Below are 15,571 nucleotides of genomic sequence, written 5' to 3'. Positions count from 1 at the left end.
CTTCGTACGCATTTTTGTATCTACGAATTTCCCGTAAAAGCACGACAAATCTATAGCTCAACTATAACGAAATCTCTTTATAAAATCACAATTAAATTTTTTATTTTCCAACGAACTTCGTCGCTACTTACAATAAAAACAAAACTGCAAACAGATCGTGGAAACGAGTCGTATGCCTCGACAGAAGTGAAAGTGTTAAAGGTAAACCATGTTTCGGCCCATCGCTATCTCTTTTTTTTACGTGTCGTTTGCATTCAAACGGGCCAAGTTAAACGCCGAAGGAAGTTCTGCCGTGCTTCGAATCCAGATGGCGATCAGCCTATAAAATCAAGTAGGCCTGCGGAAAAGGGCTCCTCTGCCCAGGTTTCGCAGGCCAATAACCCGATCAAAGATAAAATGTGAATGATGTTATCCCACGATCTCATTCACTTAATCGCATCGCCGTTATCCTATCATTAAATACTAACGCAGCACGGTTGCCATGTAATAAAGCGCGTTCCTCACGACCGACAAACCTCGAACTGTACGAAATATCGAACAAACAAACCAAATGTTTGCTCGTTTGTACAATTAAAGAAGCCTTTTTCGAGCGTATAACGAACCAACGAGGTGAAGAAAACACGCGTTACCACGGTTACGACGATAATCCTTCGTGTACTTTTAATTGAATCATTATCCCGTAAAAGCAGAACACGTAGCATCGATAACTGCCAAACTGGCGTCTGTTGATGGAACTTTCTATCCGATGAAATTACACCTTTCAGCAAATACTTCGTCACGAGCCAGCTACACATCAGTGGCTTGCATACAATGGCTCGCCAAGGTTTTCGAATATTTATGGTCGGAAACTTTCATGCGTATGCTGTACGCGTTAGATAAAACATTTTGGATATTCAGTTAGCGCTGTAATGTGAAACGAGTGGCATGATTATGTTGGTAAAACTCGAAAGCAATTTGTAAATGTATATAGAAGTTACGTAATATTTACAACAAACATATTTAGCAAGAAATTAGCACAAGATTAACGGCGATCCACTGAATACAGTGGTTTATTAAACGAATAATTTTTACGTAGTATGTATCTCACTAAATATCATGTACATTTTTAGATTTAGTTCAAAGCATATCGATATAGCGGTAACAGTTCTGCCTCGTTGTAGTATTAATCATCGTTTCAAAATGTTTCATATGACACACGTATGATATATATATGAAAATTTCCTATGGTGAATGTCCAAGTACTTGTGTGAGTCATCGTATATATTCTCTCATGGAAGAAACGACAATACAATGATTCAAAGATAGAACGAAGACAATGAGTAATTTCGAGAACAGAACGGAGGAATTTCTGGGACAAAATGTCCGAGCAAAGTTTTTGTTCCCTCTTGGAGAAATGGTCGAGTGCGAACTATCTGCGGTTCTCTATCCTTTTTATCGATCGTCCAGAACCGGTATGTACCACGATTCGTGTGAAACGAACAGCTCAACGCGGAGAGCAGGGGTTTTGAACGAGTACGATGTCTGCACCAGGGACCTACGGTTCATTGTAATTATGAACTCTAGTAGAACACGAGATGCTGAAAAAAATGGAGCTAGTGGACAAAAATGCTCGAGTACTTGGTTAAACGAAAAACAGAAAAAAAAAACTAGGAAATTGGAGGGCTCGAGGCTTTTCTAAGAGAAAATGGGTCGCATTACTTAACGTCACGCGATGCCACTTCTAATCTGCACAAGAGTAATGGCGAAACAATGTTCCCACGGAATTGTACGAACTTCCTGTATCACTCAGGAAATTGTAGACTTTCTGCTAATGTTTCGTGAACTTTCGAATCGCCACGATTAAAGAAGATCAAAGAACACTGATGAATCTACCTCGCGATGAATCAATATTTCGTGATAATTGAACTGATACTCTGATTTTAATATCATTTTATAATTGAAAAGGATGTTGTTTCGGTTATAAAGGCTAAACCAGGAAATAGTTAAAAATGAAAAGAAAGCCTGTTAGGAACAACGATATAACATTTGCCCCTGGTTTTTTACAGAGTATGATGGTTTCATTACCTATTTTTAAAAGACATATTTTTGAATCTAAGAGCGCGCCTCCTTGTTCGACTATGTCGTATTAAAATACTTGCCTTTACCTACGAATTAATATTCAAAGTAGAAAATCAACGGATTACGATCCGAAACAATCGCATGGGACACCGATGCAGAAAAGAAATACAATCAGCTCGTTGCAGATGCAATGCATGAACTGAGAATGCAGCAGCTGCCTGTTCCATGGCCAAGTGCCTTTTATTGCATTCGTATCGACGATACCAGCTCGGCCACGCGGTCGATTCGACTCATCTTGAAACGATAAGAGTGCTTTCGTGATCCAAAAGTATCCTTGTGCTCTCTCATCGAGCCAAATTGATACTACGGAAACGATAGCAAATTGCATCACTATGACGTTTACGTAAAATAATGCGATATCCTTTTGTCGAGCCCTTAAGCTACGACAGGCTTATATTATACTAACCGTGCGCTGCCCATGGTCGCTAGAGGATCACCTACTCGAATGACCTCATCGTTTACAATTACTACGGCAGAAAATTTTGTTTCCGTTTTAATGATAGCGTGTACAGCTTTTCAGATGCTTTGCTTCTCCCATGAAACAGACTTTCTCGTACATGTTTCTCCAGAAACAAGAACGTTATAACTACAACTTTTATTTTTAAATATAATTAGTCACAGTTTCTGTGTTACATCAAGATTATATTAGCTTAATTAACATTTTAAAATAAGAGAACGACCATGTCGCGTAAAAAAGAAACGCTAACGAAATTAAAAGATCACGAAGAAAGCAATAAAAACGCACTCACTCTTACTAATTGTAAAACAAGAAATACGGTCTTCCAAGTATTTCCTCTTTCGACTTATACTCTATTCGAGGTATCGTATCACTGTTTATAATAACTCTTACGGATACGTGCGTCGAATCAAAAATGCATGTAAATTAACTCGAGGAGACTAGTTTTTTAATCGTGAAACTTACATCATTGCTGGAACAAACGTGCTGTTTATAACAGGACGAGGATGGCGCTCCACTTTTTACAATGCAGTTTTCTCTTGCACCGGGTCTGCACGATAATGGAGATTTATCGCGAGGAAGACGGAAAAGTAGAGTATACCGTAAGAAGTAAAAGCAAGGATTAGCGACGATCGATAGAGTCACGATGAGTTTCGATCACTGACAATGATATCCATTTCTTTTGACAACGCCGTGTTGTCTTCGATCCGGTCGCACTCTACTGACGAACGATGCCATAAGCGATTCGAGTGCCGCTACGTGGTGTTCTCTAAGCTGTAGAAAAGAGGAAACGCGCTTGGCATATTTCGCAGCGACCAACCACGTATTCGAGCGTGTCGCCGTTCCACGTCCTTACAAAATTATTATTACTGTTTCGCGTTACGACCGCTTTCAATAAACGCTATTCGATTTTCTACGGTTTATGTAAAAGCTTTTTTTTCAATCTTCAACAGATGCACGATCACAGCTGAAGGATAAATTGAAAATTACGTTCTTTGATAAATTGTAACCTTCGAGTAAATTGCGTAATTAACCACTCAACGCGCGTGTTACGTAATTATTATTAATTATATATGTTAATGTAACGAAACGCCTGCTATCTGCATTTTTCGTAAAGATTAAATAATCGCGATTGCTCCAATTTTAACGGAGTTCCTCTGTCCGGGTGAAACCAGTTGATCGAATCGAATTAATTCCATTCCATGGGAATAAAAACGATCTTACGAGGTCGATAACTGGAATTTAATGCCATGTACGTAGCTACGCGCGGTGGGTTCAACGTGAGGATAATTACGCCAGTCACGCAATGTTATAATCTGTCCCGACTTACGCGCTCCAAGTCACCCCGTTTAAAAGAAAAATATCAACGGGGTACGGGTTTACCGCTGTATGCTAAGCGCAAGTACATACAAACCTCAGGGGAAAAATCGGCTACGTGGACGAGGATAGATTGAACCTTTTCACGTCGATGAAACAGGTAACGGTTTGTCCGTATACCAGGTGTCTTGACGTATTTTCAACATCGCCCGACAGGATACGTCTTTCAAGAATTTCTCATTCTCTGGGAACAAATGATGAAAATCGACCCGCAACAAAGACCTTTCTTCCGATCCTTCGCGTCACTTTCGACCGAGCCGTATTTTTCTCTTCTTAGAAGATATTTTATATTTTAGAAAAATTTGATAGAATTGATATCAATATACGTGATCTTTCATGTAGATTTTTTTGACAAGATTAAAAAACAATGGTAAGTTTTGTTTAAACGAACGACAATGATTGTTAAACGATAAAGAAATTTTTCAAAAAATGAAACGATTGAAAAATATTTACCTATAAGTGTTACGATTAATCTACAAATATTAATAAAAATTAACGATCGACGAACATAACCAAAGAATGATTATTTTTAATAAGAAACTATTTTCGTTAACAATAATGGAAACGAATAGCCAAAAATGAATTCTGATCATTTATGACGATTATTCCTAACGAAAATAATTTTATCTAAAATACCAATTCTTACGCTGTAACTTTTTAAATCTGGGTATATAATATATAACATATAACTCCTGATTAAAAGTTCTTTTCTAGGTTAGAACGACAACTGGATCGAACACCGAATCGAGGATCTCATCAGGGTTGCAGAATATTCAGAAATAGAAAAGTTATAGTTCGAAATCGTTAAATGCTGTCCAAATTAGACACGGTAAGGTGTTAAGCAGGTAGACCACCGTGTATAAGGAACATTTACACGGCAACATTAATGGACGTACTTTGAATTTAACAGTACACTTAATGTTGCGATCGACAAGCTTAGTGGTTCGAGTGGCGTAATCGTTAAACGAGCCACTTGGCATCTCGTCGAAGGTATTCCACCGAAGGAGAAAAAAAAGGCGAATGACCTACCTCATCGCGAGCAAGTCACTCGAAACTTCCACGATTCCATTTTATCTGAATGATCACTACTTTATAAAACATACAATTGTCGCGTAGGCAATTGTACACCTGTGTTTCCTAATTCCACGAATTCTCAGTAATATAAAATTATATAATTATCTTGCTACATGGTATTCCTTAAATATCTTAGTTATTCGTTATTCGTTAGTGGATACAGAAACACGGCACTGGTCGACGAAAAATAAGGTATGACGTGGGAGAAACGTAGTTCCCTATGGCAATCGATAGTCACTTACAGACGGAAAGAATCTCGACAGATATTACACGATAGGGAGAAAATGTATAAAGTAAAATGTAAAATTGAATACAATAAGGCTGATGTGTAATAGAAACATTCCCACTTGACTCACCTCTGTTTCGACAAGCGGTTGCGGATTTCAAAATTCGAAAGCTCCTTCACGCCATAATCGTTACAGTAGGGCACTAAGAGTCCGGTTCAAGGCCAAGATAGTAGATCGGGGGGATAAAACGGGAATCGCAGAAACTGGAATCGAAGATAGTCTTCGAACGAGTCTTCGATGATAACACCTAAATATTATCGATCGAGATGAGATTTTTTGGAGCACTTTAGACACCACTTGAATAATAATAATAATAATAATAATAATATAAAACTGTTTCACCAGTAATCCCGGCACAACGTGATCTCGACACAAACAAAAGATGACTGAAAGATACTGAGTATCCTAACCGACTGTTTACATCGTCGATTTCAACCACAAAACCCCACCCCTTGATTATCAAGCTTATCGGCGGACGACGAGTAGGCAACGTGCATCTTTAGGAGGAAAGGACCGTGTGTTGACAGATCCCGAGGGATAAAATATTGAAAGGATGAGACTTGTCACGCTGCGTGTATGTGGGTTTCGCTCGTTACTCACGTATGTGCAAGTTGTGTTATCTAGTTCCAGGATTGCCAGCGAGTTCTTTATACGAAGATTTCACGATGATCGAACATTCGGCCTGACGATATCACACTTTGTACAATTTAACGCTCAGGGTGTGCCCCGAATTTCCATGCGACCAACGGCATCCGTCAAACGTGAACTACTGCCATCTTGATACGACCGTCCGTGGCGACACTACTCGACGGATCGTTCAACTACTGGCGCTGTCGCGCGGACTATTTAAAATGTTTTAATTTCCCATACGAAATTTTTAACCTCGAAAAGTTACTGAAATCTCAAAATTCTTAAATTTATATAGTATTTTATATAAAAAACATGGAAATTATATATAAATATTTTGAAATGTGCGATACATAATCGTTGTTCTTCATTTTAATTATATATTTTAATAATTTTATTAAAATCTCGGATACTAAACTTTGAATAACTGCTTACAAATTGTAGATTTGATTCAACAATGTATTATAGCAATTAAATTATAATAAAATAAACCTGTCGCGTGGCACAATACGAAACAGCAAAGTATATAACCTACAACAAATTAAAAGAAAACAAGAAAGCTACGATATTGACGTTCTCATATTTTTCTTGACATTTCACGATGTATTACAATAGGTTACAAAATTTATTCAGTGTTTAAAATCTATTAAATAAACTTTATTGTACATGTAACGTGATTCCTCGGTTAAAATTACATTAAATGAAAATTCCACGAAGTTTAAAGATTTTAAATAATCGCGGTATTGAATCATAGGAAATTTATGACGTCAGACGGTGTGAAATAAGGTTAAGTGCGAGTTCTATCGATTGTACGTAGTAAGAGAATAGTTTATGGCCAGGGTTCACAAATAATTCAGGACGTCCCTGGTTTCGATCGAATGAACGTTTTCCTCAGCGGTAGTAGCAATCCCTGGGCAGAATGCAACTGCGTGGTGATACGGAGCGGTAGACCTAATTCTCTAAACTTGGACTCACGTGCAATTTCTGGTATGTAATTGTCGAAGAAGTAATGTAATTCGGTGAACGATCGTTTATTTAAAGAATCGATGCGATCACGGCGCAAGCTGGATTTTATTAATCGATTTTTCGACCGACTGCTTTCAGAACACGTGCGGGTCGAACGACCACGTGGGCCGCATGTATCGAAAAGCAAGGACCGCATCGTCTGGTGAGTGTATTTAGACAAACTGTGATATTTCTATCATCGACACTACATCTTAACGAAGAATGAAATATTAGTTTCGTAAATAAAAATCTAATTAGAACAATCACTGTTAGTTGACTGTTACAACCGAGTGGAAATGCGATAACCTTCCAGGACAATGTTTTGAGAGAAATAAAACGTAAGATCGAATAGAATTCGTATTTTCCACAGGAAATTTAATATCACAGACGATGAATGTACACAGTTAAAACATGTAATGCTACATATCTGTCTATATACGCGGAAAAATGTGATATAGTTTTCAAATTTTTAAAAGTATTTGTAGATAAAATTAATAAAGAATATGTATTGTTGATTCAAAGAATTAAGGGACAAAGACTGATAGAATAAGAGTATATAAGTAAGAATTTTCTAACTGATCATTTCAAGGAAGGTACAGAGTGATGGCTGAGGAAGAACCGCAAGTGAAAAAGTTAAAGCAATCTATCATTTCTGATTTTATCTTTTCATCCGACTTCCAACAATTGTTTTTTGAAAATTGGCACAACTGTACTGATCAGAAGATAGAAAACCTTGAAATTATATCAAAACCATTTAAAGTATGCAGAATATCAAACTTTATCTGCAGCGAAGAATTTATGGATGAGATAAAGAATGAATTGTTGGATGTAAAAAGTAGAAGGAATAGTATGGACCTTTTTCAGTTTGAACAAACCAAGGACTTTGCTAATGTAGACACAGAATATATAAAGTTATTATATCAGACTTTTGAAACAGATCTAGCAACATGGATGGAACGGAATACAAAAATAGAGCTTAATCAGACAATATCTATGTCAAGTTCTTGCTATTACGATACAGATTATTTACTATGTCATGATGACAATATGGGTGATCGTAGAATTGCTTTTATATTGTACCTTTCAAAAAATTGGTCTGAGAAAGATGGAGGAGCTCTGGACTTATTTGACACAGATAAAAATGGAGTACCTAGAAATGTTGTAAAATCTTTAATACCAGAATATAATTCTCTTGTATTTTTCGAAGTTGCAAATAATTCTTATCATCAAGTAGCTGAGGTAACTACACCTGATAAGTCACGTTGGTCGATCAACGGTTGGTTTCATGGAGCAATTAAAGGAGATACTAGATCACCAAGATCAGACGTAGAAACCAATTACATAGAACCAGTAAATGATCGAGTAGTTATGAAGGATTGGGTAACAGAATGTTATTTATTCCCTGGAATAGTTAGAGAAGTTCACCACGACATAGAACAACAATCATACACACTTTTATCCCATTTCTTGAGAGACGATGTTTACGAGAAAATTGTAACAGATTTGTCATCCGACGCTATCGTTTGGAAAAAAGTTGGACCACCTGATGTTTGTAATTACGAAGTGGCAGACGAGGAAAGCCTTCCCGAATTATTAAAAAATTTCTATAATATGTTTAAATCTATCACGATGTTCGAATTGTTAAAAGAATACACGGAATTAGACCTAGTACCAGGAAAAGAAACTATGAATCCTAGGATGGTAATAGAGCTTCAGAGATGGTCTGCAGGTTGTTATACGTTAATATGCGACAAATCATATTCAAGTGATACTTCGAGTGAACAAAAGTCTAGCAGTAATGAACATTCAAGTCGAAACGATGAAACGCAAGAAGATTCGTTGGAAACTAGTAGCAGAGAGGGCCAAGAAAGGCCGATACTAACTAAGGGCACGGAATCAAGATGTAATACCCCAGTGAGCACCAAGGAGGATGAAGATATTGACGAGGATGATATTCTGAAGAAAATGACTAAAAGGAAATCTCCACGTTTGAGAAGGAAAAGTCTACCGCAGCAGAGCTTCTCATCGGCAATGGAAGACCCATCGCCACCTAAATTAGCTAGAAGTTTAGATACTGATGATTCTGACGTCTCCGACATTGGAGATTATTTGTCCGACCCTTTAGATTGTTCTTTGGAATCAGATCGGGAAGAAGATATCGACGATTCAAATACTTCTGACGTAGGAGCTCTCGATGTGATAATCCAATTTAACACGAGTCATATATCCGAGGATCATACCATAGATTACGTGGATCCCAAAGAGCAAGATGGCGTATTAATTCACGTCCCAACAAAGGACAACCATCTATGTCTTGTTTACAAAAGGTTAATTACTAGTCGTGTTCACAAATACGTGAATCATTACTGTACAGATTATTTTTACAACCTGATTTGTACATATTATGAATAGTAATTACACGTACGATTAATGTCGTCTCGTATGTTCCTTGATCAAGTTGGCAATTGTATAATTGGCGGACAAAACACGTCTGTTTACATGTACCATAGTATTCATATTAATAAAATTGTCAGTATTTATCATCGAGCAATTCTTTTGTTATTCATTTCTACCAACCTGCTAACTATTCGATAGACTCAGGGATGCAAGTAATCAAGGTACTCGTGCGTCTTACGAAAACTAAGGTGAAGATTAAGACCACAGTGCAGAAAACATTGTCAATTATTTATTGGGTGTGATACATCTATCGTTTACGTTTACTTACAAGCTAACGTTAGGTGCAATTAGGTCGCATGCAGGGATCTCGAAGTACTTTGCTTGTTTTAGAGCGTAAAGGGTTCTGAAGGAGAAGATTTTGAATCTTTTGTTCGATGCAAAAGCGAGGAGAAATTCTTCTAGGTATTATATAAGAGAAAGAAATGAAAATGAAATAAAAAGTGAGGCTTACGATTGCGATGCGTTAGTATAATCATTTTCTGGTTGTTGTACGTGTATCTTGACCTTCGAAGAGCTTTGCTGTTCCTTGCCATCCTTAGCAAGTCCTTTCGTAGTAACCTGAGACGTAAAATATTTTAGTAAACATTACTCTATTGACCGTTCACATTGTCAATAGTATACAATAACAAAAGACTGTTAACCTGGGATGTTTTTGCGTCTTCTTTTTAAGTTATTCAACGAGGAAACCATTAATGGTCACGCCTTCCATTTACCTTTGTTCCACACGACTTAAAACAGCGAGCCATCGTTTCTATCATACGGAACGCAATATATATATATTGTAACAAATCACCTGAGAAGCGGTAGGGATTCCAGCCATTCGTTTCCTTAGTTCGTTTAGCTGCAGTTCTTTCTGGAAGCTCACGTCGTTTTCCTGCGAATCTTCACGTAATCCATCGTTAATCGATTCTGTCGAGTACTCTACCTGCACCCAAGGACAAATCGTCGGAGAGGCTTGCAAGGAATTTTTGCTTCCTGGACGAGAAACTCGCGGAGACAATCTTCGTAACAACGAAATGAGTTTCGACCTGCGGAGTTGGTATTTTTTATTAGCCGCTGTTTCTACGTCAAGTATATGTAACAGAATGACGAGTACTTTGTACTGGATGTTTGAAGGTGATCAGAACTGATTGCTCCACTTCTCGAAAGCTGTTCCGCGCTACGCGTAGTGTCCCTCCAATGTAGCTTGTTGATAGATCTTCCTACTCGCCAATCAAGGCTGCTGCTTTGACGGGATTGAAAGCCTGGAATAATAATTTAGAATGCTGCTCGTGTAGTTTTAACGCTGGTTCGACAGTAACGGTATCACGCTACGATAAAGCGATCGCTGGAACTCAACAATTGCCTACCTTGCTCGTTTGTCGTTTGATTAACCCTCCAATCTAAGGAGCTACTACTTCTATTCACGTTATAAATATTATCACAGGATTTTGTTGCGAGATATGCCGCGTGATGCCGACGTCGAAGCAATTTCGAAACTGGTCCCAAGTGCCTGAAACGTTATTTTATCGTTAGTAGGAAATAAAATTGCCGGTATCAGCGAAAGAAAGAAAGGGTGATGTACGTACTTTTTGAATTTCCGATTCTGTTCGATAGGCGGTTTGCTGTCGCAAACTACCACTTTAACTTCCGGTTCCGGGCAGTACGTGCCTACACGAACGTAGTTATAACTGCCACGGCCACCGTCTACGGATCGGAAGTTACCGCCGCGCTCGTTCGAAGGCACGCGGACAAGTTCGATTTTTGATCGTCCCTCCATGTTTCTTTTCTCCTTCTTTTTTTTTTTTACGATACCACTTATTTGATTCGTATTATATTCACGATTACACTACTCGATCGTAAAAATAGTAAAAAATTTCAAACTTGTTACACGGAGATGTTTGTTTTTCTTCCCGGTTTTTGTTCTACTGTGTTATTATCGACTATGGAAGATACCCGGCGCGTGTCAGTTTCCACTTTTCTCTCAGAAACTATGCTCATCGACGTTCTTAAAATAGTCGTGGAATCCTCCTGAGCTACTTCCACCTAAAGTCTCCTCTCGCTGCTGGATCACGTCATAACGGTTGATTCCTCCAAGCGTTTGGCACGCGCGGCCATCACAAATCTTGGTCGATTCACGAAGCACGTGCGTCTACTCTCTATATCCGCATAAGAATTCCAAGGGTCACGTTCATTCATTCCACGAGAAAACAACGTCTATCCGTTGACACGGACGCGTCTGACGATGCACTCGTGTATACGATAATTAATCGAATTGTCCTGATCCAGACACCGGTCTTCCTTTCTTCTTCTCTTAGCCGATAAAATCTTGCAGTATTCGATGTAATTTCTTTTATTTGATTCATCCATTCCACGGCTCGCGCCTTGTTAAAATACCGTTCACAGAATAAATATATCGAAAAAAGGGTCTACAAATATAGATGTGTTCTGGTATAAAAGACTCGGAGTCGCTCTATTTCGTAAAAAAGTTTGTCTTTTCGCGCGCTTCTCGCACTTTGCATATTCCAAGAGACGTATAGAAGAACCTGTTCCCCATCAGATTTACGAGCTTTTTGTTCCCTTTTTCGACGCGCGTAGTTTCTACAGTTCGTGTGCTCGTTTGTGCGGCTTCACTCGCGACGTATCTCCGGTTTCAATCGCGTTAAGCTGCAACGATCCCAATTTCCTAAACAGAGAGCTAAACGTTAACGATAATTTTTCTCCGTGACACCCACTGTACTACGTTGTTGAGACGCCTATTTTCGAGCTCTGATTACGCAATCATCAATTATGATTAGAAGGAGGACAATACACGACCTGACTTACATTAGACAATTGCGCTCAGGCAATCGGTTCGAGACTCTTTTCGCTCGACAATTACGAGCTCGAAAATTAACCGGTGTATCTACAGAAGAAGAATAGCTTCTTATTTGCTTTGATATCGTCGTGATTAATATTCAACGTTTGAAAAAAGAAATATCATTCTTATCAATTTATTTATCACGAGCAGATAGCACAAATGATGATAAATTTCAAAGGAAATTAAAAAAGATAATTATAATCGCCAGTCTTGTATGTACTTTAATTTATGGAGTTGATTACATGCCTTCTGAGCGATTCATTCAGTAAACGGAATTGAATATAATTAATGGAATTCTTTATAGTTAAAATCTAGTATTTTATGCCTGCTCTCCATCGATACACAAGGTCCACTATTATTTTTATTGAAAAAGGAAGTCTTTACGCTTAATCTATTTCACGTACGTATTTCTCTTTAATTTCTTTTAGTATTCAAGTAGAACGAATACGCTGTACCACTTGCAACAAGTATATATAAAATAATATGTATCACCGATGAAACACACTACGAATTTTTCAAACAGTTCGACGTTTGCTCCAGAAGCGTCTTGCTTCTGCAAGTCATTTTCCCTTGACTTTTTAATTCTCTATTGAAGGGTGTCGCTTTACGTTTCATACAGCGTTGCAACAATAGGGTTTTCAGTCTTTTGTAAGCACGAGGAATCGTATTACGGGTAGAAAAGCGTAAAGAAACGAGTTCGTCTGTTCCATTCGAGAGACGATACGGTTCAAATCATAGAAACTATTCGCATTGGCGAATACCTACGGCGAGAAATTAAATCGAATCGCGCGCTCGTGCTCGTTGTCACTGTAGAGACTAGCGCGTTTCCATCGGATGCACTCGAAAGCTTTCGTTACGACCGAAACTGGGGATTCGTCTGGCAATTAAGTCGCTAATTAATTCGAAAGAATACAGGAGCTTACGTCGAACCGGAATATGGATTTCCATAATTGCAAGGAGCACCGTCTGTGTTCCGAGACGCAACTTCTAATTAAAAAGAAAGTACGGAATAATTCGATGCTCCGAGAGCAGCATTCTGAGACCACTTCTCGGTTTAACAAACTTTGTTCAACCCATTGGAGACGCACTGTGTCACGAACGAATAAACCAGCGGTTATATTCAAACGAAAATCACCTTCGTCATAACATTTTCGTTCTACGGTTTGTAGTAAACTAATCGCCGGACTTGCATTGTCAGCTTAGCTTCGATCGGCAAATCGTATCGATCTCGATAAAAATAAAACGTTACAAGGTAAACGTCAGGAACGCTTGGGCGATTCAACTTGATAACTAAACGACGCGCTTATTTATTTAATAGGAGAACTCGTGAGATATAGCACATGAATTGGAAGGAACAAAGCGTAGACGATAAGCGTTCGTTAGAGACTATAGTCACTTGTAAGTGTACTAGCATTGAGCATCTTTTTCTTTTTCGAGAATTGTAACGAATTCGACAGCCACGTGGTGAAACGCGCGAATTAGACGCGGAAAAATGTAAAGAAAATTGGAGGAGCTCGTTGCTGCACTAGCGTAGCTTATTCACGTGGCTTCGCCGCGGTGTAACGTCCGCGCTCTGCGACTCGCGGAGATTCACTGCCGGCTTTGACGTACGATCGTTGCGCTTTACGCGCGCACACAGAAGCACTCGACACACAAAAGACTCTATTACACATCGGTGGTTTTTTGGAGCGGCGAGAAAAAAATAAGTAATTAAAGCGTAAATACCTATACGCGACTATGTGCCGTCATGGTTTACCGAACGCTAGTCGACGGACCGATCTAAATATCGGTCGATCGTGAATTTCCACCAATTTAGCTTCTCTATTTCTTCTTCTCTTTTCGTTCTGGTTTAGGTAAATTGTACCAGACTATCGTGTTTTGTTTTATTGAACTTCAATAAATCGAGCGAAGGTGATTGTTTCTTTTTTGAAATTTCCTCCTGTCTAACTTTTCCATCTCCTCTTTCTTCTAATTTTAGTTCGGTCGAATAATATGTAGAGCATGGCACGCTACTACGATATTAATTTGTCATAAAATTGTAATAAAACAACTGGAGGTATCGTTAATTTCTTACAAAAGAAATATTTTGCAACTTTCGGGCGTCGCCGAAGGATTATTTTAATTTTAGAATTCCATGTAAGAATAATATAAAACAACGTGACTTAATATCCCAAGTCATGAAACGTCATTTCTGCTACGTTATAAAGATTCCTTAATATTCTCGCTCATAAAACTACATCCTCCGCATATTCGACAGAAACGCGCTCCAACTTCGCGTTCGTCTATTATTTTATCAATAACCGATTACCATATCAACATCAATCGCGTTCCGCTATCTCGGAAACCACCCACGCCCATTGAATTTGATCGGAGGGTAATCGAAGCTTAAGGACGTTGTATACTTCTACGAGCCGGCAAGCCAGGTGTTTGCACGAGACGCGATTCCAGTCGCGGGGATTCTCAGCGAGCACGTGCGCGGCGGAAGCGTATAGGCGCGCGGTCGTCTCGTGAAAAGTTAATCAATCGGCTAGCCGCCTGTCTGGCGGCGAGACGAGAAATGTGCGAGCCTGAAAGTGTCGCGCGCGTTCCTAGCTACCGAGCAACATTTACTGGCAGCGTATTTGTTAGATAATAGGGAGAAGAGGCCTTGAAGCTTGCAAAAGCTGTACGAAGTCTGCGGAGCCCGTATGTGGACAGCGTGGGATACGTACTACCTGAAAATAGCAACGACACACTTCGCGGTCTGCTGTGCTGACATCGAACATCGCCAGATCGGCGTCGTCGATGAGACGGAGGTTGGAGGCGTGCCAGGATTCCCTGTCCTCGAGAGCTTGCGGCTCGACCGGCCTCTGAAGATTCCCTCGAATTAGTCGTTTCGATGGGCGTCGTCGTCCTCTTCGCGTTTACTCGACGAGAAAATCGGCCGACGATCAATTAAGAGATACGAATGGACGCACCAGAGTCCGGCGACTTTATCCGCGATCACGTGTCGAACGCGAGTTTCTCTTTCACGGAAACACCTACTACCTTCGAATTCGTGGTGGACAGGCCAAGGAGGAGGGAGAGAGAAGGAGACAGGGGTTCCTCGTTGAACCCTCTGCTCGACAGCTCTCCCGCCCCTGACTGTTCGATCGCGACCACCCGCGGGATGCTGTCGACTACCGCATCGAAACGCGTCGAGGAAATCCCTATCCTCTTAATCCCCCTTGGCCGCCCTCACCTAGCCCGCGAACTGGCAGACCTGCGCTTTCCACCCGTGTACTCTCGCGTTTCAGTAATCACGTCCTACCACTTCCATAGACTGACTTTTATCGACCGGGCCCGTGATAA

General features: G+C 39.5%; 2 protein-coding genes across 4 annotated transcripts in view; one reads left to right on the top strand and one right to left on the bottom strand.

Annotated features, from left to right (window-relative positions):
• LOC100651932 overlaps positions 1-15,413 on the bottom strand; it is a 41,566-nt gene extending 26,153 nt beyond the window's left edge. Inside the window, exons 1-6 of one of the 3 annotated variants that reach the window (XM_048411258.1) lie at positions 14,956-15,413; positions 10,971-12,067; positions 10,752-10,894; positions 10,499-10,646; positions 10,196-10,430; positions 9,854-9,960 (exon numbers count right to left, since the gene is read on the bottom strand). In XM_048411258.1, the coding sequence (XP_048267215.1) occupies positions 9,854-9,960; positions 10,196-10,430; positions 10,499-10,646; positions 10,752-10,894; positions 10,971-11,161 (824 nt within the window). In that variant the 5' untranslated portion in view covers positions 11,162-12,067; positions 14,956-15,413. The other 2 variants (XM_003400204.4, XM_048411259.1) reach the window with 2 other exon arrangements.
• Positions 6,751-9,496, top strand: LOC100652292 (prolyl 3-hydroxylase OGFOD1). The gene is made up of 2 exons (XM_003400207.3): positions 6,751-6,927; positions 7,045-9,496. The coding sequence occupies exon 2, from the start codon at positions 7,549-7,551 to the stop codon at positions 9,355-9,357; it is 1,809 nt and encodes a 602-aa protein (XP_003400255.1). The 5' UTR covers positions 6,751-6,927; positions 7,045-7,548; the 3' UTR covers positions 9,358-9,496.
• Positions 15,414-15,571: the final 158 nt, after the last annotated feature.

Source organism: Bombus terrestris, chromosome 13, assembly GCF_910591885.1.
Source record: "Bombus terrestris chromosome 13, iyBomTerr1.2, whole genome shotgun sequence".
Taxonomy (NCBI): domain Eukaryota; kingdom Metazoa; phylum Arthropoda; class Insecta; order Hymenoptera; family Apidae; genus Bombus; species Bombus terrestris.
Note: the sequence above shows the minus strand (reverse complement) of the source record. Positions and strands in the feature narration are given on the sequence as shown.